Source organism: Dreissena polymorpha, chromosome 15 (genome assembly GCF_020536995.1).
Source record: "Dreissena polymorpha isolate Duluth1 chromosome 15, UMN_Dpol_1.0, whole genome shotgun sequence".
NCBI classification, from domain to species: Eukaryota; Metazoa; Mollusca; class Bivalvia; order Myida; family Dreissenidae; genus Dreissena; species Dreissena polymorpha.
Genome location: NC_068369.1, coordinates 31,050,079 through 31,076,073, shown reverse-complemented (window position 1 = coordinate 31,076,073; position 25,995 = coordinate 31,050,079). Strand labels below are relative to the sequence as shown.

The 25,995-nt window shown below is 33.4% G+C and overlaps 1 protein-coding gene across 1 annotated transcript; it reads left to right on the top strand.

The window, feature by feature from the left end:
• Window positions 1-53: 53 nt before the first annotated feature.
• LOC127860318 (GTPase IMAP family member 8-like) lies at window positions 54-25,995 on the top strand. Its single transcript, XM_052398325.1, has 3 exons — window positions 54-612; window positions 15,190-15,326; window positions 24,440-25,995. Exons 1-3 carry the CDS (start codon window positions 54-56, stop codon window positions 25,844-25,846), a joined length of 2,103 nt encoding a protein of 700 aa, XP_052254285.1. The 3' UTR covers window positions 25,847-25,995.

Genomic DNA, 25,995 nt, shown 5'->3' with positions numbered 1-25,995 from the left:
GTTTGTTTTGTTTCATTTGCTCATTGAATACTGTTGATAAATATAAAAATAAAATGTTAAAGGTACAACAAAGATTTGGAAGAAGAATAGAAGTTGTGGACACCCCTGGACTTTTTGACAGCTCCCTTAATGATGAATCAGTGTATAAAGAAATAGCCAATATTGTAGGGCTGACATTGCCAGGCTTCAATGCTATTTGCTTGGTTCTGAAACCAGAAAGATTTTCTATGCAAATAGTAAAAACTGTTGACATTTTCTTGAAATTTTTTGGAAAAGGCATTGATGAATACGCATTTGTCATTTTCACTTACATGGCCTCTGAAGCAGAAATGAACAAATACATAAATGGAGGAGACGAAAAGCCTGATGACATGGGGCAAAACGCTTTTCATGAGCTTAGAAAACGCTGTAAAGGAAAGATGTTGTTTATCGATAACAGCAAATATCGTAAAGAAGAAATGGTTTGGAATATTTTAACAGCTGTAGATGAAGCCAATGCCAAAGCACCAAAGCCATACTTCCAAAACAAACTTACCAGAGAGATACAGAAAAGAGCTACAGACTTTTACCTGAATCAAGTCTGTGGCAATGGATCTGAGCGAGCCAAAGAAGGTAATAATTTGCATTGTAGTTAAAGCCGTAGGTAACATTCACATCATTGTTAACAGATAAGGTGCATGCACAATAATTCAACTACAAGACGCCCATGATGGCTCTTAATCGCTTACCTCAATCCACAGTGTAATACACTGTACTCCAATATCTAATTATAGATTTGACCTGGTAGCCTTGTTTTAAAACACATGATTAACCCTGATTCAAAATCGACCTAGATATTGACAAAATAACATTTTTGACAAAGGTTTATTAAGATTGAGTCATAAATGTGTCCTCTACTCTCATTCAGTTCATTGTAGATATTTTTGTTATTTTATTTGTTTGACAAAATGTCTCAAAGAACATTCTTAGATAAACTAGAAATGTGTACCAGACGAGGATGCCCCCGCAACACACATCTGGGCCTAGTATCACAAACATTATAACTTAAGTCAATATTTTTACACAACTTTGAGTTTTTGCTCAAATTTTGAGATGAGTGCTCAAGTTGGTGATCACGAAACGTTTTTGAGTTTTGATTAGGACTTAACTTTGAGTTTGAGCACAAATATTTGAGAAAGCGTTATACCTGTCTCAAGTTATAAAGCAAAGCTCAAACATGACCGCTTTTGTTGAACGCATGCATCGTTTAAGAAGGTGTTAGTCAATTGAACGCGTATTTGCGGACCGAAGCAACCCGCTAGAAGTTTTATCGGGTGAAGGGGTTAGAGAGAGGTATATATTTTGCCCAGAAACCATTAATGTCATCGTTGTATTTGTATTCAATGAATTAGACACATCAACTCGTGGGTCATTGCTGGTGCCATTTTTGCTCTAAATGTTGATAGCTCTCCAATTCTTCGTGACTGGCTGTCATCATTTCCCTTTGACAGCTATCCACGCAACTCAAGATGTTCCTTGGGACGAATCATCAATCGCGTGACAGATGCTCTGTGTCGAAATATGAATAAATTCATAGTTATTCCTGCTTCAGAACACGACACAGATCGAGAGTTTTACAGCATCGCTGTTTTACGTCTTTTTAAGGTTCTTTGATAAAACAGTTGATTGGTTGCAAAGTAAACATTAAAAGGGAGACAGCTTTCAATCTTTGTATAAATCCAGTACACAAACAGTTCATTTAGTGTTTTTATTTTCTAAAAAGATACATTATAAAACAAGTGATGTGTTTGTCAGAAACACAATGCCTCCGGGGTAATGTGCCGCTTTGATTTAAAACAAAATTACCTTTGACCTTGAAGGATGACCTTAACCTTGACCTTTCACCACTCAAAATGTTCAGTCCATGAGATACACATGCATGCCAAGTATCAAGATGCTGTCATCAAACATGCAAACGTTATGACAAAACTTGACCCTAGGTTAAAGTTTTAAGACAGACACACACAATGAAGGACAGACAGACAGACATGCCCAAAATAATATACCCCCGTTTTAATCAAGAAACCGTCGGAGACGGGTGATGCTTCCCAAAGTGTTTTTTGTCACAATATCGCCCTATATATTCAGATACAAGGGAACGTCTTGAGGGGCATAACTTTGGACAAAATAATACGATGGATGGTTTAGCAACTTAAAAATTTCAAAGGGCCATAACTCTCTAAACAAGAAACCGTCGCAGATGGGTGATGCTCCCCAAAGTTTGTTTTGTCACAATATTGCACTATATATTCAGATAAAAGGAAACATCTTGAGGGTCATAACTTTTGACAAAATAAAACGATGGATGGTTAAGCAACTGAAAAATGTCAAAGGGCCATAACTCTCTATATAATAAATCATCTAACCAGAACCCACTAATAACATGCGCATCTCCTCAAGGAAGAGCTTCATTGAAATCCAGTCAGTAGTTGGGGAGAAATAGCCTGGACAGGAATTGCATTATATGTACATTTTATAGAACATTTCAAATGGCCATAACTCTGTTAAAAATCATCCGACCATAACCGTTTGATAATATGCACATCTCCTGTTGGTAGTAAAGCGTCCTATAAAGTTTCATTGAATTCCCATAATAATTTGCTGAGAAATAGCTCGGACAAGATTTGCACTATATGTACAACGGAAAATTTCAAAGAGCCATAACTCTGTGAAAAATCATCGGACCATAACCTGCTTATAATATGAACAACTCCTGTTGGTAGTGAAGCATCCCATAAATTTCCATTGCATTTCCGTAATAAGTTGCTGAGAAAAAGCTCGAACAATAATTGCACTATATGTACAATTGAAACTGTCAAAGGGCCATAACTCTGTGAAAAATCATCCAACCAGAACCGGCTGATAATATGCATATCTCCTCTTGATAGTGAAGCTTTCCATAAAGTTTCATTGAATCCCGGGCATAAGTTGCTGAGAAAAAGCCCTCACAAGGATTGCCATAATTCTGTGAATAATCTTCCGACCGTAACCTGCTGATAATTGCACTATATGTACAATGGAAAATTTCAAAGGGCCATAACTCTGTGAAAAATCATCCGACCAGAACCGGCTGATGATATGCACATCTCCTCTTGGAAGTGAAGCTTCCCATGAAGTTTCATTGCATTTCGGTCATTAGTTGCTGATAAATAAACCGGGCAAGAATTGCACTATATGCACAGTTTATGGGAAATTTCAAAGGGCCAAAACTCTGTGAAAAATCATCCGACCATAATCGGCTGATAATATGCACATCTCCTCTTAGTACTGAAGCTTCCCATAAAGTCTCATTGAATCCCAGTCATCTGTTGCTGAGAAAAAGCCCGGACAAGAATTGCACTATATATGTTAATGTTAACTGGACAATTTCAAAGGGCCATAACTCTGTGAAAAATCATCTGACCAGAACCCGCTGATGATATGCACATTTCTTCTTGGTAGTGAAGCTACCCATAAAGTGTCATTGAATTCCGGTCATTGGTTGCTGAGAAATAGCCCGGACAAACTTCCGGACGGACACACACACACACACACACACACGGACAGACGAAACGGCGACTATATGCTCCCCCAAAAGTTTTGGGAAGGCATAAAAAGGGGGCATAAACACTGAAACTGAAAAAGACTAATAATTGTTTATAATTAAATCATTAGTTTCATATTTGGACTATTTTGCAGTATTTATAAATAATTAACATATGCTTTTTAAGCTATTTCTGTACAATACACTGTGCTATATGTATTTGTTCTGACTTCGCATACATGTGTTTTCATGTTTGCATTAGTGTGGTATCTATTTGATGATGAGCTGTATATGCATGGAAAAAACCACTATTCAAAGAAATATGGCTACAATGTAATAGGAAATAGAATTAAAAAAATGGTGTCAGTAGATTAACAATTTAAGTTCAGGAATGTTCAGAGAATTTAATATTTTTGCGAGTGGCACAGTCTAGGATTTAATGACAGTTTTTTCCCATGAAATCAAGCGAATACCACCCTTCCCAAAATAAAATGCGTTTTTTACCAAAATACGCTTAAAACGGTGTATTTTTTCTGCTTTTTTATAAGTGTAATAATTCTGCACTTTTTTCATAAGTAAGTGCACTATACATAAAAGTGCATTTTTTTCTGTATCTTTATTTTTTTCAAGCGTATTTATCTGTACTTTTTCATCTTAGAAGTGCATTTTTTTCAAAACAAGCTTATTGCTAGTGTATCTTTTGTAGACAAAGCGTATCTTTTTATGCAAGAAGTGCATTTTTGTGCATTTAAGTGTATCTTCTTATTTGCCAAAAAAAACGCTTTCTGTACAAGTGTATTTCTATGGGCATCTTTGTAAAATTAAGTACAACTCTATTATTCTGTATATGTTTAATCATTTGATATAAACAGAACACTTTGAAAATAACTGAAGTTAAAGGACAGCAATGTGTTTAATAGCAGGATTGTACTGAATTATTTTTAATCTTCATGTAAAATAAATGGTCGAATTGTTGCAATTAAAATGTCTCCTAAAAAAATATGTGAATAAGTAGAATAGCTTTAAAAATAACAAGTTCAACAAAATCAAGCTGTGGGTCAAAAATGAAAAATATTGAAAGTGTCAAAATATTATTAAGATATTTAACGCAAAATAAAACTAATGTCTACCACATTGACTATTAGCATGAATTTTAAAAGGCAATTAAAATAATATTTATAATATTATTATAATTTTTGATAACACCATTCAGTATGTTATATTAACACATTCTCAATTAAATATAATATGCTAAAGGTTTTGTGCATGTATTGTAATTATATTATTGATTTCATAAACAATGAACAGATTGTCATTTCTCAGTAATGATATTCAATTTAAGGTCACAAAGAGAAGAATTGTTTTCAGTGATGTGTGTTATACAATAAATAATTTGGTGTTGAAATGTCTCTTATCAGTGCATATATTTCAAGCTGTCACAGTATGATACCAGATAAATGATAAGCACTCTCACAATTAAATCAAATAGTCATCAAACACAGTTCCCAAAAAACTGCACTTCAAGTGTATTTAAGTGCATTTTAACTGCGTTAATCAGTGCTACATCTATTCCCAACGAAGGGGTGTCAACCATCTGCATTCTTTTGATTGGTTAATAGTTTGTTGTCTTGAAAACAAGCCACTTTTGATTGGATAGGCAGAGTCTAATTTTTTGAAAACAAGCAGGTTTCAGCAATTGAATCTGAGCTACATTTTAGTCATAATTATATTAATTTTGACTTAAACTGTAGTGTGAAATGTCTTGAAATACTGTCAGCATGAAGTATTGTATGATGAAAACAATGTGTTTTTACTACAATGTGAAAATCAACAATAAGTTTAAAGCAAAGGTGATTCAAAGTGGCTAGATACTGAAGAACAGTTGTAACAGGTTGTATTTTCATTTATGCATCTCTTGTTGTATTTTGTATTGAATTAATTATGATCATTATTATATTTATGTATTGTCCATAATAAATGGATAAGTAAATGCAATGCAATTTTAAGGAAAAACAACACAATTAGAAACAAAAATTGATAAACATAAAAATGAAAAGAATAAATGTTGTGTACAGTGAATTATTATGGCTGTGTTTTATGGTTGTTGTCATCTTAAATTTCATTTATAGCTTATTCTGGTCATTTCTGAATGGATTTCTTACCCTCATTTTTAATGTGAACTTTTTTTTTTTATTTTGAAGGGTAAACTCTTGCCCAAGTGCAGGGATGTATAATAGAGGGATCTGCAACTCGATATTAAGCCGAATATGCTGTCGTGCAGTTCTTGCGCATGCACGAAACTATTTGCATTCGATAGTGGATATATAGCATGGCTAAAATGAATGTTAAACACGCCGACATGTACCAATTTCGACGAAGCATTAAGTGTATTTAAATATCTTGAAAATATAAATGGAAGCTGAAAATTAACTTAACTCATGTTACTGAATAGCTTTCAATTTTTTTGTATATTTCTACCCATTGATTATAATGCTATTTAAGTTGGAAATTGGGGGAAAATGGCAGAATTATAGGAGTAACAGCGAGTTTATGGTATATTTTAGACGAAGCATCAAGTGTATTAAAACATCTTAAAATATAAATGGAAGCTGCAAATTAACTTAACTCATGTTACTGAATAGCTTTCAATTTTTTGTGTGTGTTTCTACCCAATGATTATAATGCTATTTAAGTTGGAATTTGGGGGAAAATGGCAGAACATACAGATGCAGTATCTTACGCGGTTGAGAACACAAATAAATAAGTAGCGCGATTTCCGATATGAACAGTCGCTTGCTTGTCCCACCATAATCATCGAGAGTAATCAATGGTGACAAATAAGTCAAACATATATGTTATCGCCGTTTATTTGCGAATATGTTCCAGTAACTTAAGAAACACATACCAACCTGATAAGCCAGATTCGGTAATCCCAAAACGCAACTATTATCCTTTTTGAATAGGTTTAATTATTTTTTTGTAAGAACACATGCACGTTCGTGATCTCATTTTAACCACGAATGCTTATAACACATTTATGCAAACATGTTCCAGGCATAAACCACATGTCAAGGTCCTGCCAAAATTCCTAAGCGTGCTTAAAATAACACTGTGGACATGCCACACAGCTGTGCTCTACCCGACATCAAAGGACCGCTTCTCTCGTACCGGATGACGTAACGTCCTGTACTATCCACACACAGAACTTGTCAGAATTGAATTTTATATAAGTCCTGGAACTAGGACAATTAAAAAGCACGAGTAAACTACGATTTAAGTACACAAATAGACCTGATCAGTTAAGTTATTTTTTTTCCTGCTTTTCATCTTTAGAAAATAAAAAAAATATTATCGCGATTTCCGAATTATTTTTCATCTGCTTTGTAATTAAATTACTTAATATAAACAATCAATTTCGAAGCTTTCGAACGATGGTTACTGCGTAAATATTTAAGTAAAAATGATAATATTTTAGTAATCTAACATTGAAGATCGCTCCTCGCAGCCGCTTAAATCGACCGTGGCTGCTAGTAAAAGTCTCTGGAGTTTCACTTCTTGATTTTATTTTAACTCGGCGCAATAACTTTAATAGTTAAAAAAACAATTAAAAATAACACAGAAAAAAAAACGTTTATCTATAAGCTTTCTAATGAATGTTACTTGTCAAATTTCTGACCTAAAATGAAAAAGCAATAGTATATTGTACAGTGAAGGTGGCGATATTTTTACCCGACACAAAGCCGCAGTTGGAAGACAAAAGGTAATTACTTCGTGTTAAACTCGTCAAATCTTTTTTTAATACTATGAATTGACATATAAATATAATATTTAGAAAGAGCAACATTTCAGCTTTCTAAAATGGGTAACATTTTAAATATTGAATAATAAATGACGTGACAATCGTGATTTAAATTACCAAGGTCAAATATCATCTCGGTAAACACCGTTAAGCTATTACGTGTTGTCTATAAAAACAAACATTTTCGGCTTTTCTGACTGGATTATCAGCCACGACAGCATATTTTCGCCGTTATTGGATTTATGCATGGAGTTGCGGATCCCCCTATTATACATCCCTGCCCAGGGCGAAATTACATTGATTGGAAGATCCTGAGGAAAGAATGTGCATCATCGCCTGCAAAAATACAATGAATAGGGAGCAAAACGGGGATACTACCTGATGTATGGGCTTGTACACAAGATTTTTACCCTTCACAAGTCGGCCAACTGGAGTGAAAAAGGAGTGGGCAAAAGCGCTCAGTGCTTGACCAAGAAAATATATTGTGGAATGCCTGTTTGTATGCTGTGATTTTATTTAGAAACAACCTATGGCCATCAGAAGAGAACATTTTATGTAGAAATGTTATTTAATGTTAATAAATATGTTTCTTTACAAAGTGTATTTGATGTAATTGTTTCAGTTCATATTTAAGCTGGTTTCTCTCAATATCCAGTGAATTTATCTTTATAATACTCATTTTTCAAAGATACACTTAAGCGTATTTTTAAAAATACACTTAAGTAAATTTTAAGTGCTCTAATACGCTCAAAAATACACTTGAGCGTATTTTTTTAATACTGCACATTTTTTATAAAATGCACTTGAGTGTTGTATTTTAAAAAATACACTAGAGTGAATTTTAAGTTTACTAATAGACTTAAAAAATACACTAGAGTGTTGTTTTTTTTTAATAGTGCACATTTTTATAAAATACAATTGAGTGCTGTTTTTTTTAAATACACGAGAGTGAATTTTAAGTGTACAATTACGCTTAGAAATACACTAGAGCGTATTTTTTTAATAGTGCACATTTTTATAAAATACACTTGAATATATATTTAGAGCACTCATACACTTAAAAGTACACTATAGCGTATTTTCTAGTATGAAAAAATACACTTGAGTGCATTTATGCACTAGAATAAAACACTTGAGTGCATTTTTCATCAAGTTAATTAACGCAGTTAAAATGCACTTAAATAAACTTGAAGTGCAGTTTTTGGGAAACAAATAAAACTGAAGCGTATTCGTGCACTTTAGTACATTTAATAAAAACAATGTACTTAAGCGTATTATTTCCACTGGAAAATACACTTTAAAAATACACAAAAGTGCAATAATACACTCAAAAAGTGTATTATTTGAGAAAAATGCAGAAAAAACACACTTTTTAAACAGAAAATGCACTTGATAAATTAATGCGTAAATTAAATGCGCATTTTACACACTTTTGCGGGAAGGTGACTCAAGAATTTTATAACAAATTAAATGACAAATTTATATCCTCCTTTCCTATAGTTTCATTCATTCCTATAGATTCGGCCACCCCTTTATTTTGGAAATTATAATGATATATTTCTGATAAAACTTGAGTTATTTATCTTTATTTAGAAAATTCTATCACACAGCAGTTGTTTTTTGTTTCAAAACATGTGAATTTTAGATTTTGTTGGGAAAAATATAATTAAGGTAAAAAATTATCAAAATTTTCCACACATGTTGTGTAAATGCCAATAATTTTGAAAATATTCACTTTTAAATAGTATGCTTGTATTTATTAGTCTATTAGAATATGTATTTAATGATTTATATCAAAATTATTACACAAATTCAGTGTTTTCCAATAAAAATGATGACTGTACAGATTGGTAGGGTTCCTTCCTGCAATCGGCCTGTAACTAAGAAAATACCTGATATGTAAATTATTTTGCCTTTGTTTTGTTGTAAAGACGTTCAAAATTTAATTAAATGTCTTACTTATGTTGAAAATGTTTTCATTCCATATTAAAAGTCAATTTAACTCTTAAGTGGCTGAATATAGAGGAATAGAGGCTAAATTCAATGCTTTTTCAACTGGTAAGTTACGTTAAGTTTAGTTTTGTAATAATGATGTTATGCCGTACAAAAATGACATAAATTCACAGGTTTAAAAAGTGACAATTGTGGATAATTTTCAAAGTTAATCTACGCAAGAGTTATCGCTTTTTAATTTACTATAATAAGATTATTATATTATAGTATATACATAGTATAGTATATATTATTTAATCTAATATAATAATGCTAAAAAAAACACAGAATGAAATTTAACAAATTTACCAATAGAATTTGAACAACTAACACCTACAGTGATTTTTTTCCTTCTTTGTAAAATACCGGAAAAAGGTACTTTTCCCAAGCTGGGAAAACATACAATTTTTTTTCAAGTAGCCAGGACAACTCATTTTATAAAATTTTAAAAAATCTAGGATACGTATACATATTCTTTATAAAAACACTTAAAAAAAAATAAAACTCTTTATTTCATTAAAAAATGTTGCCAAATAAGCAAGATATTGATATTTCAAAAATCGGAACGAGAACTTCTTGTCTGTCAGTTTTTGACAATAAACACACTATCGTACTTCCACACATGTATTGAAGGATATTTGTGCATATAGTACCCACTGCTAACAATTGCATTTAACATGTTATTTTACAAGCTAAAACTGTATCAGTTTCTAAATATTTTCTTTGTAAGTGTCCATTAACTTGTAGGTGTAGATCGCCTGTTCATCCAAGTATTTCTCATTATACCATGACGGGTATTCAGGAACCTGAAATGAACAGTGTATTGTTTTGTTTCACAATGACATACATGTTAATGATGTTTTAATGGACACAACTTGTTGGCTTGAATGTTAAATAAATTTATAAGATTATATAAAAATAATATAGTATAATTATGTACATGTATTATATCATATTATTTGTTCCGTTCTATTAATAATCCAATGCCTATGAAATAATAACATGATATTTAATACACAAATATGAGTATCTCATATATTACTTATATATTTTACTGAACATATTGAATATATATTGATGAAAAACTTAAAATTAAAACTTAAATTACTGAATTCTGATGTATCTTTCTTTTCCTTTTTTTGTAGATAAATGAATACACACAGCTTAACTTAATTGGTGTGTTCAGTGAAAGAAGCGCTTTTTTCAATCCAAATTATAAACACGTTTGTAGTGTTAACAGAACATGTTATGATGTTTTGAGAATTATGCTGTTACTCTGCTTAAAATGGACTATACTATAGTACTAGAATGTTAAAAATGCATTTAACATTATACTAGTGAATACCTTATGGGATAATGAGAATACAATTTATCTATGAAAAGTTGTACGGAAATTAATTGGAAATTTCATATAAATTCAAACAATGTTCTCTAAACAAAAATTACTTACGCCAAATCTACAATATATGATCGTGCTAGTGAAGTATGATAGATATATATCATGCAATCTTTTTCAAATATACGTTAAATATACTCTGCATTTGGATCAATTTTCTTCTTGTTTTGACTCAGACATATGTAAGCAACATTTTATAATTCATTAACGGTATGTACCTGACAATATAATTATTTACATGCCACATTCTAGTGAGCAAGTGTTTATTTAAAAGACTGCATGCTGTACAATTAATTAGTAAAGTGTTTAAAGCATGGTAACACTGAAGTGACCTTTATGTCAGACCGCATATTAAATATCTACTGGTACTGCAGGAATTTCGCTTCCTGAAATCCGGGCTTGATGGATTCTCTTATGAACAAAACAACATAATACGACACAGTACCATACAAGATTTAGCAATCCCAAATTGTTTTCTTTAAAAAATCAATTAAATTATTCAAAATTAAAACTGAACTGAATATCTTGCTCTGGCAATCATTCATAAAAATTATCTGATTCGATAATTCACATGAGTTCTAATTCATTTTGATAATTTTGCTGATTAGTGTTTATAAAATTCAAATGCTTAAAAAAATCTTCAAGTAGGATTTAAACTCTTAACACAATATATATAATGTCCAGGAATTATAACATAACGACGGAGTATGAAATAACATGGTTGAAACACTTGTTAATTTAATTCATTTTAAAATTGGTCGAATGATACATGTTTAGTAGGCTAAAATATAAGCTTGAATTTTTAACCTCTTCTTCCTATTCCAAGTCCTCTTCTGTAATCGAAGACTCAATGTGCAGCTCCGAGTAAGAATCAGACAGACAAAGGTCCTCACTCATGACAATCTAAACAATTAATGACACATGCCAATAAATCTTAATGATTGAAAAATAGTTGATATGTACAGTATTTTTTTATCTTTATCCCAGTTGTTCTTGCTCAAACATTGTTTTACAAGTCATATATGAAAAACCTACGATGTATGCAGCCTTTTTTAAATATAATACATGAACACACATTCCATTGCAATAAGAAAAAACGCAGGACATTTTATTATCCGAATTGTGAGCTGCATCCGAAATCATCAAAATTTAATGGGCAAGAAATTGACAATGACGACCATGAAATATTGTTTAAATCATATTTAATGACAAGATTCTACTATAAAAATCAGAAATATATCATTTACTTACGATGACATGTGGCAAAAACTGAAAACGCAGCCAGAAATTCGTGCAGAAATATATTAAATAAATGTGACTGATTTGGAGAGTGTTCGGCAGGGGAAACAACTCCAAACAAAATAGTTGCTTGAGGCTTGCGACAGGGAATCTTCGGATGGCTAGCGCACAAATGCGCATAGGCTTATAACAAAAAACTTTCGTGAACTTTACTCAAAATGGATTAAAAAACGCTAAAATGATATTTTCAAACATTTACAACGATCTTCTCTTACCTTTCTTCTACCTCAAAGTTGGCTTAAACAAGTACCAGCCGTGAAAATGTATACTTTCATTTAATACAAAAAAACAGCCTTGTTAGCCCGTGGTGAACCTCTATGATGACATTCAACTTGCAAAGTAACAAACTTTTCATTGGTCGATGAAAATAAATCCGATCAAAAGTAATCATATGATAGCCGGTATTCCCCAAAAACAGCCGTCCATATTTAGAAAAGGCGATGTAAACACAACGTATAATCGCGACAAAAAATCGATGTACGGCCAAAATCGACAAGTTATCGTTAAAGTTAAGATGATCAGTATATATTTTAGCAATTGCATTTATGTTTTTACTCATAAACGTATCATTTATTGTGTATTTGATCATAATTTCATTCACAGTTTACACTGCGACAGATACAATCTGCGCATGCGCTAGATGAGCTGTCCTGGCTATTTCAAGGTTTCAAAAAAATATAAATAATGCAACTTTAGTTAATTTACATATGCAGCTCTATGGCTAGAACCATAGTGAATATAATATTGACAACTTGACATCAGTTATTCTCAATCTTATTAGGTTTTTGTTAGCAAATTTTCAAATACACCAATTTCCCAAGATTTCACAACGCAAATTTTCCAATATCAGGGTTTTTACGCGCTAATTTTTCCATTACTGGGCTGGTACAGGTACTTTTCCCATTTGGGCAAAAAACGCTGACCAATTAAACTAAAGTTAAAAACAACACCTGTTAAACTGCATAGGTGACAAATAAACAGGCATTGTTTTAGCAACTACATTATTGAAAGTGAATGAAGTGGGTTTTAAATTAGTCTACATTCTAGGAGTTTTAAACTTTAAAGCATGTGATGGGTTAAAAATACTGATAAAGGTGCAGTGAGACAGAATACTTTTAAAGGTAAAACTATTTCTAACCATATAATTATGTTGGCATTTTATGCATGAAAATATACAATGATTTACTTTTTAAAATAAATAATTTGCAACAAACTAGCTAGTTACCTTCGCAAATCTGTAATTATAGATTCCATCTATCTGACCGCGTTGTTTTCTTGCTCGAGCCCTTCAGCTGATCGTACAGCATATCATACTTTTGAATTATTTGCTTAAAAAAACACATTACTTCGCCTTCCGAGAAAATGTCAGACCTAGGCATATTAACTAGTTAAAGTGTCGCAGACGAAAAGTAAATTGACACGGTTTCCAGTAAAAAAAATATTATAAATCAATCTCCTTTTGAAGAACGTTGCTTCAACAAATAATAAATATTTGAGTCGAGGCGGCAAGTTGAGTCGGTCTCAACTGAGATGAGTTTTGAGGTCCTCATCAATCTCAATTCTCAACTGAGTGGGGAACTCAAATCTAATCTTCTGAGTTGAGTTAAAAAACCTGATAACGTTTGTGATACAAGGCCCTGGACACAGAACAAATTCACTCTATATTTAAGAATGACAAAAAGACCATAATTCAGCTAAAACTGGTTGGAGCGAAAATTCTTTTCTCAACAAGCATCTACACATACAGGCCATTCAGCTTTGAAAGTTTGAGCTAAATAAGCCAAGAGGTTAAATGTCATTGAGATAAAAACCAAAGCACTGACTATTTATTCCATAGATGAAAAACAGACAAAAGGCCATAATTTTGCAAAATCATGTCACTGCAAAACTTTATTTCTTAACACACATCTACATAAATAGGGTCTTTCATCTTTCAATGAAAGTGGAGTTGAGAACACAAATATTGAGACTATTTATACCATAGGTGAAAAACAGACTATGGGCCCTAAATTATTCTGACATAACTTGTTGCAGCCAATTATTCTTATCATACAATCATCTACGTATTAAGCTCATTCCTATGTGTAAGTTTGAGTGAGATCCATCCAGTTTTAATTCAAAAGAAGTTGAAAACATTTTTGTTAATATACATTTTAAAATGAAAAAAAAGACAATTAAAGGGTCATAATTCTTCTAAAATTCTTTTCGTTACAATCATCTTCTTATTTATAAGGTGATTCTACTGAAATTTTGAGCAAGATCAAACCAGTAGTTCAACAGGAGTTGAAAATACAGGCTATTAGAACTGAGAAAAAAAAATTAAAGGGCCCTTTTTCTCTCGCAACTCGTTGCTTCCAAATTTCTTTCTTACAATCATCTACACATTTAAGTGATTCAAGTGTGAAAGTTTGAGCATGACTTTTCAGAAGTTTAAAAGGAGTTTAAAAACAAAGCTTCAGGACAGTACCGGATTAGCACTGCAGAGGCCCATAGGCAGTGAAATATTTGGGGCCCACGCCCCAGGCCCCTAGTTGGCCTAGTGCCTACTAGAACGCCATGCAGTGCCTAGTCGATCTCACTCGTTCAAACTAGCCTACCAGCGCCAAGGCTGGCAAGTAAACAAATATGCCCATGTTCGTTTATAGGTATACAATGTCATTACAATACCGTTATGCCAATACAACATTATAATTATTAGATTAAGAATTTAAGATAACAATGATTGTCACTTGGTAAGATATTCTAAACCTTTAATCGGAACATAACATTGAAATCCAAAAAAAATGGGCTTTGTCAAGTAATTAGATAAGGCTATGTAAGTAAGTACAAACATTCTTTCATCACCGTCTCATCGGGCCCATAAAAATCTCGGGGGCCCATAGGCAGTCGCCTACTCTGCCTAATGGGTAATCTGTTCCGACAGACATACTGACAAGTGAAGGGCTTAATGGCTCCAACTCTGTGGGGCTAGACAAATTAATTTAGCTTAGCTACAAATTGCACAGGTAGAAATTAATTTGCAAAAATATCTTTGAAACAGTCAGACCCCATTTCTATCAGAGAATATGATTGTCTATCATCAAATTCTGCTATTCATATTGATGATAAGCTGTATACAATAATTGTTTTGGTAATTATTAGATTTAAGAATTCTCCTCCTTGGACTTCCTGGCCATGGGAAAAGTGCAACAGGGAACTCACTTCTGGGAGAAACCCTGTTTACTGAAAAGGCAACAAATGAGTCTGGAGAGAAAGCAGAGGTGAACATACTAACAAAGGTAAGCCACATGTTAAACTATAGGTAAGCACATATATATGTTGGGAACATAATGAAGATGCTATGATATTACTCAACATTTGCTTCAACTTTCTCATACATGACTTTTGACCCCTAAATACGCCCTTGACCTTTAAGTGAGGGACACAGGTGTTATAAATGACGCACTGTCTGCTTATAGTTTGCATGTGTGGTAATAATTTAACAAATGCAAAATGAATGACATAATTCCGGTCCACATAAGCTGTAGTACTTCCAAATGTGAAATTTAACCATAAATAGGACATTGACATTTGAGGTAGATAGACATGTTCTTAAAGAAATTCTTGTTATTATTCAACAAGCTGCACCATGCCAACTATTCAGTCTGGACCTCTAAATGTGACCTTGACTTTTGGAGCAGGGATAGTTGAGTTAAATGCACAATGCTTTCTCCACAGATTGAACATTTGCAGTAAGTAATTTTAAAATTGATGAATGAACTCTAAGCTCCAGTTTAGCGAAAAATGGTTAACAGTAGGTAAGACAAACAGTGAATGAGTTTGTTGCAAACAGTACTGAAACATCAAAACTGTCTGGTGTAGTTAACATATGAATTGCATATACATGTATTAGACATACATTTTTCAATGCATGTCTCAAATGTTTTTACGTCAATGAGCAGAAACTAAAGCCAAGCTTAGTCAGTAGGAAAGAATTTGAGAATTTATTCCGTTAAACAAAGTCATATAATAAAGTTTAGTTTTTTTAATGCTGGAAGTGACACATACTGGCCTTGCCTAAAATTGATAACATGAGGCCAAACAAAGCTGCAAAATGTCTATGCCTAGTCAATTGTCAACTGTCTCTATAAAGTATGTACTTAAATTTCATCTACATACAAAACCAGGTTTTCAATTTGAAACAGCTTCTCTGCTGACTTATTTTTACGGGTTTTGAAGTATTGTTTAAACTAGAGCTTTGTCACATACGTGACCTATACCCCCACATGCTCCATTGACACAGAATATTTTGCATGCTGTCTTCGCAAAACAAGAAAAGCTTATTTATGGCGATTTTTAAGAATTATTATGCCATTATCAGTTATGGCCATTTTGACCTTTGAACTCTTGAATTCTTTAGCATGACACGCCATCCAATGACTGTGAACAAATTTATGTACATAGTCATTTTAAAATCTCACAGTGAATGACATAATTATCGCCCGGACAAGCTCATTTATGTCCATTTTTGACTTTTGAACTCAAAGTGTGACCTTGACCTTCGAGATATCAACGTTATTCTTTCGCATGAAACACCGTCCAATGATTGTGAACACATGTACCGAGTAATTTTAAAATCTCACAATGAATGACATAGTTATGGCCTGGATAAGATCATTTATGGCCATACTGGGGGACATATATTTTTTTGCCCTGTCTGTTTGTTGGTTTGTTTGTTGGTTTGTTTGTTTGTTGGTTTGCACAATCTTTAACATTGGTCATAACTTTTGCAATATTGAAGATAGCAACTTGATATTTGGCATGCATGTGTTTCTCATGGAGCTGCACATTTTGAGTGGTGAAAAGGCAAGGTCATTCTTCTAGGTCAAAGGTCAAATCTATGGGTCAAAATCATAACTTTTGCAATATTGAAGATAGCGACTTGATATGTGGCATACACGTGTATCTCATGGAGCTGCACATTTTGAGTGGTGAAAGGTTAAGGTCTAGGTCTTCCTTCAAGGGCAAAGGTCAAATATATGAGTCAAAATCGCTCAAAAGGGGAAGTTGTGCATTGTGTTTCACAAACACATCCTGTTGACCTTTGAACTCAAAGTGTGACCTTGAAGTTGCAGATATCGACGTTATTCTTTTGCATGACACACCGTCCAAGGATGGTGAACACATGTGCTAAATGATTTTAAAATCTCACAACGAACGACATAGTTATGGCCCGGAGAAGCTCATGTATGGCCTTTTTGACCTTTGAACTCAAAGTGTGACCTTGACCTTGGAGATATTGACATTATTCTTTTGCATGACACACAGTCCAATGATGAGGAACAAATGTGCCAAATAATTTTAAAATCTCACAATGAACGATATAGTAATAACCCGGACAAGCTCATTTATGGCCATTGTTTACCTTTGAAAACAAAGTGTGATCTTGACCTTGGAGATATCGACTTTATTCTTTAACATGACACACCGTCCAATAATGGTGAACAAATGTGCTAAATGATTTTAAAATCTCACAATGAACGACATAGTTATGGCCCGGACAAGCTCATGTATGGCCATTTTTGACCTTTGAACTCAAAGTGTGACCTTGACCTTGGTGATATTGACATTATTCTTATGCATGACACACAGTCCAATGATGGTGAACAAATGTGCCAAATGATTTTAAAATCTCACACTGAACGACATAGTAATAACCCGGACAAGCACATTTATGGCCATTGTTTACCTTTGAACTCAAAGTGTGACCTTGACCTTGGAGATATCGAATTTATTCTTTAACATGACACACCGTCTAATGATGGTGAAGAAATATGCCAAATGATTTTAAAATCTCACAATTAATGACATAGTAATGGCCCGGACAAGCTCATCTATGGCCATTTTTGACATTTGAACTCAAAGTGTGACCTTGACCTTGGAGATATCCATGTACTTCTTTCGCATGACACACTGATAATGAACAAATTTACCAAGTCATTTTAAAATCTAATGATAAAGGACATAGTTATGGTCCGGACAAACTTTGTTCCGCCCGACATTCACCAATCTAATAACCAGATTTTTCCTTCCGAAAACCTAGTTAATTATAACAAAATCATTGGGCCCTCTGCCAATCCCTGATAATCTTCTCAGACAGACTGAAATGACAACCTGCTGGGCGATTCCCATTCTCCTGAATGTACTGTATGATTTCTAGCTTAAAGGCATTTAATGGTCATCCTTTTTGTATGTATACCAGACAATAAAAAAGACATTTAAACAAAGTTTCATATACATGTTGGCACCTGTTTCATTTGAATAATAGTTTCAAATAAGGCTCAAAGGGGTCAACACCTTCTTTTGGCTTGGGTAGGCAGATTCAAAATTTATATTTGAGAAGAATAGGGTCAGATCAGGCTAAGTATCTAATAAGTTTATTAAAATATATAACTACACTGCAGATCCTTTATATCGCTATCTGTTACTTCGCGATGTCCAATATTTTGCATGTAGGCTGTGGACCCCTTCCTTTTCATGCAATTCAATTTTTTGTATAATCTGACATTCATTTTTAAATACAGTATGGTCCAGAATTTGGGCGCCTTCAGTGTACATCACATTCACGCTTGGGTAGTGCGACAAACAATTACTGCACTTGCCTTACATCACAGATGAACAGTTTAACGTCATTGGGCGTGTCACCTTTAACACCATTATTTTGCTTTCAACTAACATGATTCTTGGTAATCCAATGAGTTGATTCTTGGTAACGTATCAGCCAATCAGCATTTAGGTAGCCGAATACACATCGTCCCCATGAAAGGTGTATACAATGACTGTACATCTAAGAGATCAATAATGACCAATCTCAACGACTGCATCCTTGTAGATACAGCATATACTACTTTTTTAAATTAGAGAAAAAGTTACTACAGTTAGAAAAAAAACAAAGTAAAGATCTTAGAGTACTCTGCGCTGCAAATTATTCATTCAGCAATGAAATAACAAAGCCCATGCTTTTCCTGAGGAAGAATGACAAGATGTTGTAAATGAAGTACAATTTTCACGTTAATTGTGGCTTAAGTTTCTAAAATTTATGTGAACAATAAAACCTGAAATTTGATTTTGTATTACAAATTTAATAATTGGAAGCATTTAAAACAAGCGCTGAAACACAATGCCCTCTACTGCGCTTTGAAGCCATATAGTTGACCTTTGACCATGAATGATGACCTTGACCTTTCACCACTCAAAATGTGTAGCTCCATGAGATACACATGCATGCCAAATATCAAGTTGCTCTTATATCGTCAATATTGCAAAAGATATGACCAAGGTTAAAGTTTTGGGACAGAATGACAGACAGACAGACAGGCCAACAACAATATACCCCTGATCATTCGATCCGGGGGCATGAAAACTTAAATTGAATATTGTTTTTTGTTATACCAATGTATAACATATGGGTATATTACATTACGCATGCAGTAGGTATAAAATGTGTTTTGAAATTGCCAAACTATGCTTCTGCAAACATATGCAATTTATATGGCAACCCAGATATTGCGATGGCGATTCGTATATCCTGGTAACCACGATATAACAGAACTGCAGTTTACATTCATTTTCATAACATGTTTTAGCACATTTACTATTCAACCGTTGGTCAAGTCGGATTATATACAATAGTATTATCTATGTTAGTTTGATTTATTAAATAAAGAATGAAATACTTAGCACCATATAACTTTTTATTTGGTTAACACAACCCTGTTGAACGTTATAAGCAAGTTTTAAAATTGTATGTATAGAATGTCCTTATTTAAAGATTATATTCTTGCCATAGCGTTCCAAGTTAAACGGCATAAAATAAACTTGTACAGTAAACTTTTATTGTTTGCTCTTAATTCTGATTTAACTTTGACGTTGATCTATTGTCGCAAAATAAGAACTTCGACGGTAGCAAGCAAAGTTAAACTTTGCACACATTATCTCAAATTAATTTTAATTTAGTCAAGAACCTGTGGTCTTATTTTCGGGAGCTGCCACCAGTCCATATGGACACATTTCCATGTTACTTGTACAACAAGCCGAGCTAGTAGAATTAAATAAGTCACTCGTTTCTACTACTACAGTTTATTCACAATGTATACACACTTTATTTCCAACATTTCCAACAAAAGTCAAACATTTGACATTAATTCCAAAGACTCCTCTTTTTATTATAACATCAGGTTTATATACAAAACCCCATTCCTGAAACCTCAGGTTAACCTGATGAACAGTTATGTCATTATTCTTAGACTTCAGGTTAACCTATTTACCATATCCATAGTTGGGCTTAGACTTCAGGTTAACCTGAAAGTCTACTGTATCATGAACCTGACCATTCAATTCACATTAGTGTCAGATCCCCATTGATAAGCAATTATCTCCCATTGATAAGCAATTATCCAGAACTGACCTGATAATGAGAGTTGTAGGTGTACCTGAGCTAACATAATACATTGTAATCTACCCGAAAGAATACATAATACATTGTAATCTACCTAGTTCTATTACCTTAGATACCTGCACATGTTTTATGTGGTAACATATTGATACCAGTATTAATTAATAATACCTCGAAAAAGTGAGATAATCATTATTGCTATAAAACATCTAAGATGCAAAATAGTTAAAGAATCATTAATAAAGTAGCAAATGTATGATTTTTAAAAACTGCAACACTATTTTCACATTAAATATGTTTCGTTTTAAATAGTTTCAGTTTCTGGATCAGGTGAATTAACAAATAATACTAAATATTAATGCTATTTGTGCGTCCATTCTATTTATGTATAATGGATATTTGAAAAAGAAACAATGCTTTAAATGCTTAAGAAGATAGTTCAACTGCACTTGTTTAATTTATCTACACTTTAAACATATAATCTTCTTAGAACCATTCAACTTGAACAGGAGCTGGTATTTATTGCAAAATCGTTCACCAAGGAATTGTGTGGACCTGCCAATTTGTTTTTTTCTGGTACCTGTTTGAGCACTAGTTGCAATCCCTGGTACTTGATGTAAAGAAACGGTGATTGTTGTTCCTTTAATAATCCCAGTCTGCCAGTTTGTCATATTGTAGTCAAGATATACCAAGTGTATCAGCATCTCAGCTTGAACATTCACAAATGAAATAATTATGAAATTGTTTAGTTATAGTTCTTAAAAACCGCACTTCTACTCATTGAGATATACCTACATATTAAGTTTTAAGTTGAATCCCCGTACAATTTTCCAGATATGCTCAGGTCAATCTTTCAGTATAAAAACTTATCAAGGTCAATAACTCTAAAAATATGGAAGCAATAGTATGGCTCTTGTGAACTGCTCAATCCCCTACTCATTATGTTACAAATCAATACATTTACTATGTTATATATATGATCTGCAAACAATTTCTGTACAAACATATACAACATGCAATTATACTTTGAAAACAAGAGTTTTTGTTATTCTCTCAATGAGATCTACCAATCTATTATGTTTGAAGTAGATACCTTTTTTGGTTTTCAAGTTTATGATGCCGACAAACTTAAAGTACAACGATTAACACCGGACAATCACTCTTAAAATATGGGACATCAGTAACATTAAAAGTTTGTCTGCACTGCACTTTCCCACAATCAGATCTTACTACCAATGAAGTTTCAAGTTTACATATCACCGTAATTTTTAATGATGGATAATAAGAACGCACTTTCATCACTTCAAATCAAGAAGAACAATACATGTTTGAATATTGTATGTAGAAAAGTGTAAAAAAACTCATCAGGACATGTTTTAGTCTATGGACAGACAAAGAGACGGAGGGACAGAGGAAAGAGGGACATACTTACAGAAAGCCAGGGTATTCAACCTAGTTTCAAATTTGGTGACCTGCCGACGCAACAGCCCAAAATGATTTGAACAGCTTCGAAAAATATTCATACCGAATCATTCTTTTTACATTTTGTTTACATCTAAGTTTTAGGAGGATGTCTTTTAAATAAAAATTTGATAGGCAACTTCCAATGCAGGACTGACAAAGGCGGACCCAAAATATAATAGGGCAAAAACTCCACAAATATAAAACCAAGAGTGTCTCTTGTGTCCTTTGAAATCTGAAGTTGATGCCTTTTTAAGGTTTTTCAAGATATATCCCGGACAAGAAATCAGATGGCAGGAAGTCCACAGTCATGGACAACCAAGTCCAATATACCGCCTATAACAACTTTTTTGTTGCTAGCATATACAGATATTTTATGGGAAGTATTAAAAGAAACATATGACACTTAACTTATTATTGTAATATTTAACCCTTTCCTTATTTAATAGCAAAGAGCAAATGGCTATATGCAACCTGCATACATGTAAACCATAGCATCCTGCAAAATAATCAAAGAACCTCAGAAACTCAGAGTCTGTTCAGGTATTTTCCGGTATGCTGTTCATCATTATCTTAGAATTGGAAATAAAGACTTCAGAACTTGTATTTTCTCAGAAAAGTTTTAAATTAAATTGGATTTTCTCAGCGACTACAAATACAGTCAAATGCATATATGAGCGGTAAAGGGTTATATCATTGAGCAATCCCAAACTATGTTGTTAATAATCTACCAACACATATTATTTTGGCAAGGCATCCCAAATCATTTGGGGCCAAACCAAACTCAAGTAATTGACTAGAAAAATTTATTTCGATTTTAGTAACCATAGCCTTGACCTTACTAGTCCCAAATTCAAGAGCTGCATGTAAGCTACCTCAAAAACATGTAAGCACAATACCTCCATCAAAACTTCATTGGGCTGAACACGTTTTTCTATTGTTAGTAATAGTGACCTTGACCCTACTACTCCCAAAGAAAGTCACAAGCTTGGTCTGCATATTTCTACACACAAAATTTCGGAGAAATATCTACATTTAAACAAATGTTTTTGAGCAGAAACTGGTGTTTGTGTAGTTTTTTCATTTTTTTCTGAGAAGATACCTATTTTGTGAGAAAAATCCCTCGACCTTTCCCTGACCATTGCCGAAATTCAATTCAAAGCTAGGTTACAATGCAAACTTGCTGTATCCAAATTTTTGGTCAAGTTGATCAATGCAAACTTACGTTATTAATTGGAAACCAATAGTTTCACAACACCAGCCCACCTGCCATGAAGCAATCTTATAAACAGGATTTTCAATTTACCCTAATTTTTCTATGTTTTCGGACACTTAAAAATAATTATTATTTTTCGTGTCCGAAAACTTAGATACAAAAAATATCACAAAATACAGGTGTCCGAAAATTTAGAGTCGAAAAATTGAAGTGTCCGAAAATAGCGTCAATTGTATCAACAACTATAGGTAATAGCAAGTGCTTATAAAATACCACGCTGTATAGTATTAATGACATTTATATATGTTTGTACTGCATTTCAAATAATTTCAACTGCTAAATGTATTTTCCAAAAAGCTACTACAAGGTTGTACCTTGACCAACAAGTGCAACGATGAACATGTGATGTACCAATACGCGCTAGTATGAACCTGTCATTAACGCAATAAACAAGCAAACTATGTTTTCTTTGTTCGTGTCCAATAGTTGTTGTCTTACACCTTCCATTGTTCTTAAAATTTGCAATAGTATGCATCAAACTTTGGAGCGTTTAGTATTTGTCACAGTTATCATACTGCATGAGAAGGATAGTACCATGGCGGTAGATAAATGAACTGTCAATTGGCATTACCCCCGCTCATTGTCATTATGCTAATTTTCAAAAGAAAGTTGTTTAAGATTATCATAATTGATATTTATTCACATGAATCCGTTGTTCCATTATGGCTTTCAACGTTTCATTACTGATTTCTTTAATCAGATTTTCGGGCGAAACCAGTGTTTTATACCGGTTTACAAGGTTTTTTACCCAATAACGCAAATGTTATGGTCCATTGCCCTCAAGCATGCATCTGCAGGGTTTTATGACGTTAATCCGGTTATAAAACCCCATGATCGAAGAATCATCAGATATGCAAAACAGGACCGAAATTTGGTAAAATAGCGCTGTTAAATATACTGTCCGAAAACTTAGAGTCATTAATTATGGACGAAAACCCGTATGTCTGAAAATAAAGAGTCACAAAAAATAATTATTTTTGCTAAAAAAGGGTGTCTGTAAACATAGTGTCCGAAAACATAGAGTAATTACGGTATTTGAAATATTTGTTAATAATGTTACAACATAATGGTCCATATGTTAACAATATTATACATCTAACGTATAATGTAACAGTATTTCTGAGCTTTACTATTTTACTATCTTCCATTAATAAAGAACCAACACACACATACAGTGTTCCATAAACTAAAAAAAGGTTCTGACATTTGTTTATTTATAGAACGGGGAAAATGCTTGTCGCAAAATAGAGATTGTGGAATTCCAAGTGAAGGATCCGTCAAGCCCATGTGACACAGATTTAAGGGAGCAACTCTTACAAGCAGAGAGAATGTTGAAACCAGGATTTCATGCACTTTGTTTTGTAATAGATCCAAATAAGATATCTGATCTGAAAGACCAATTCAAAAGAATCATGGAATACTTTGGAGACGACGTTAATGATTACGCTTTTGTTATATTAACTTTTACTAAAAGTGAAGATGACCTTGAAAAAAACTTTCCTTCCATTATTGAGGACAAACATGCAGAACTGACATCTGTTTTGAAATTTTGTATTTCCAAAGAATTGTATATAGACAATAAAGTCTCCCAAACAGAAAAAGAAGAGATGATAAAAGATATATTTTCTTCCATTGACAGTTCAAATGTGAAAAAGTTTATTCCTTACTTCAGTTCGCGTTTTAAACAAGACACTGAAGCTGCTGAAGCATTAAGAGCTGCTGAAGCTGCTAGAGCCGCCGAAGCTGCAAGAGCTGCTGAAGCTGAAAGGGGTGCTAAAGCTGCTGAAGCTGCTATAATAGCTGCAGAAGCTGCAAAAACAGCAAAAGCTAAGAAAATTGCTGAAGAGGCTATAGCTCGTGCTAATGCTCAGAAAGACATTGCTGAAGCTGCTGTTCAAGCTGCTAAAGATCAAATTGCTCACTTCAGTTTGCGTTTTAAACAAGACATTGAAGCTGCTGAAGCATTAAGAGCTGCTGAAGCATTAAGAGCTGCTGAAGCTGCTAGAGACGCCGAAGCTGCAAGAGCTGCCGAAGCTACCAGGGCTGCTAAAGCTGCTGAAGCTGTTATAATAGCTGCAGAAGCTGCAAAAACAGCAGAAGCTAAGAAAATTGCTGAAGAGGCTATAGCTCGTGCTAATGCTCAGAAAGACATTGCTGAAGCTGCTGTTCAAGCTGCTAAAGATCAAATTGCTAGAATTGCTACACAAGCAGAAGAAGCAGCTAAAGCTGCAGAAGTTGAACGCAAAAACCAAAGACAAAGAGAATATGACGCTGCAGAAGCTTTTAAGAGTCAACTTGAAAAAAGGGCAACGGAAGAATATGAAATAAGGCTGAAAGCAGCTGAAGAGAAACATAAACGTGAAATGCAAGAAGCTGAAGATAACCACAAGCTTGGCTTGGAAAGAGCTCAAGCTAAAGCTAAACGTGAATATAAAGATCGTGTAATGGAACTTAAAAGGAATGCAGATGCACACTCGGCTAAAAAGTTGAAAGAAGCTGAAGATAAATATAACAGTGAAAAGTCAGCAGCTGAAGATAAAGTTAATCGTGAAAAATTAGAAGCTTTAGAAAAAGCTAACGCTGAACTTGCAGCTGAAAAAAAAAAATGGAAATGTACAGTTTCATAAAAAATTGTGCATATCCATTCTATTTAGATATTATAAACAGTTTGCTTAGTTAACAGAATGATGTTTATATATTGGCTTATTAGAAGAACTTGATTTTGTTTTAATGTTCAAAACAATCTGTTTTCTTTCACTTGAAAATAAAATGTGAT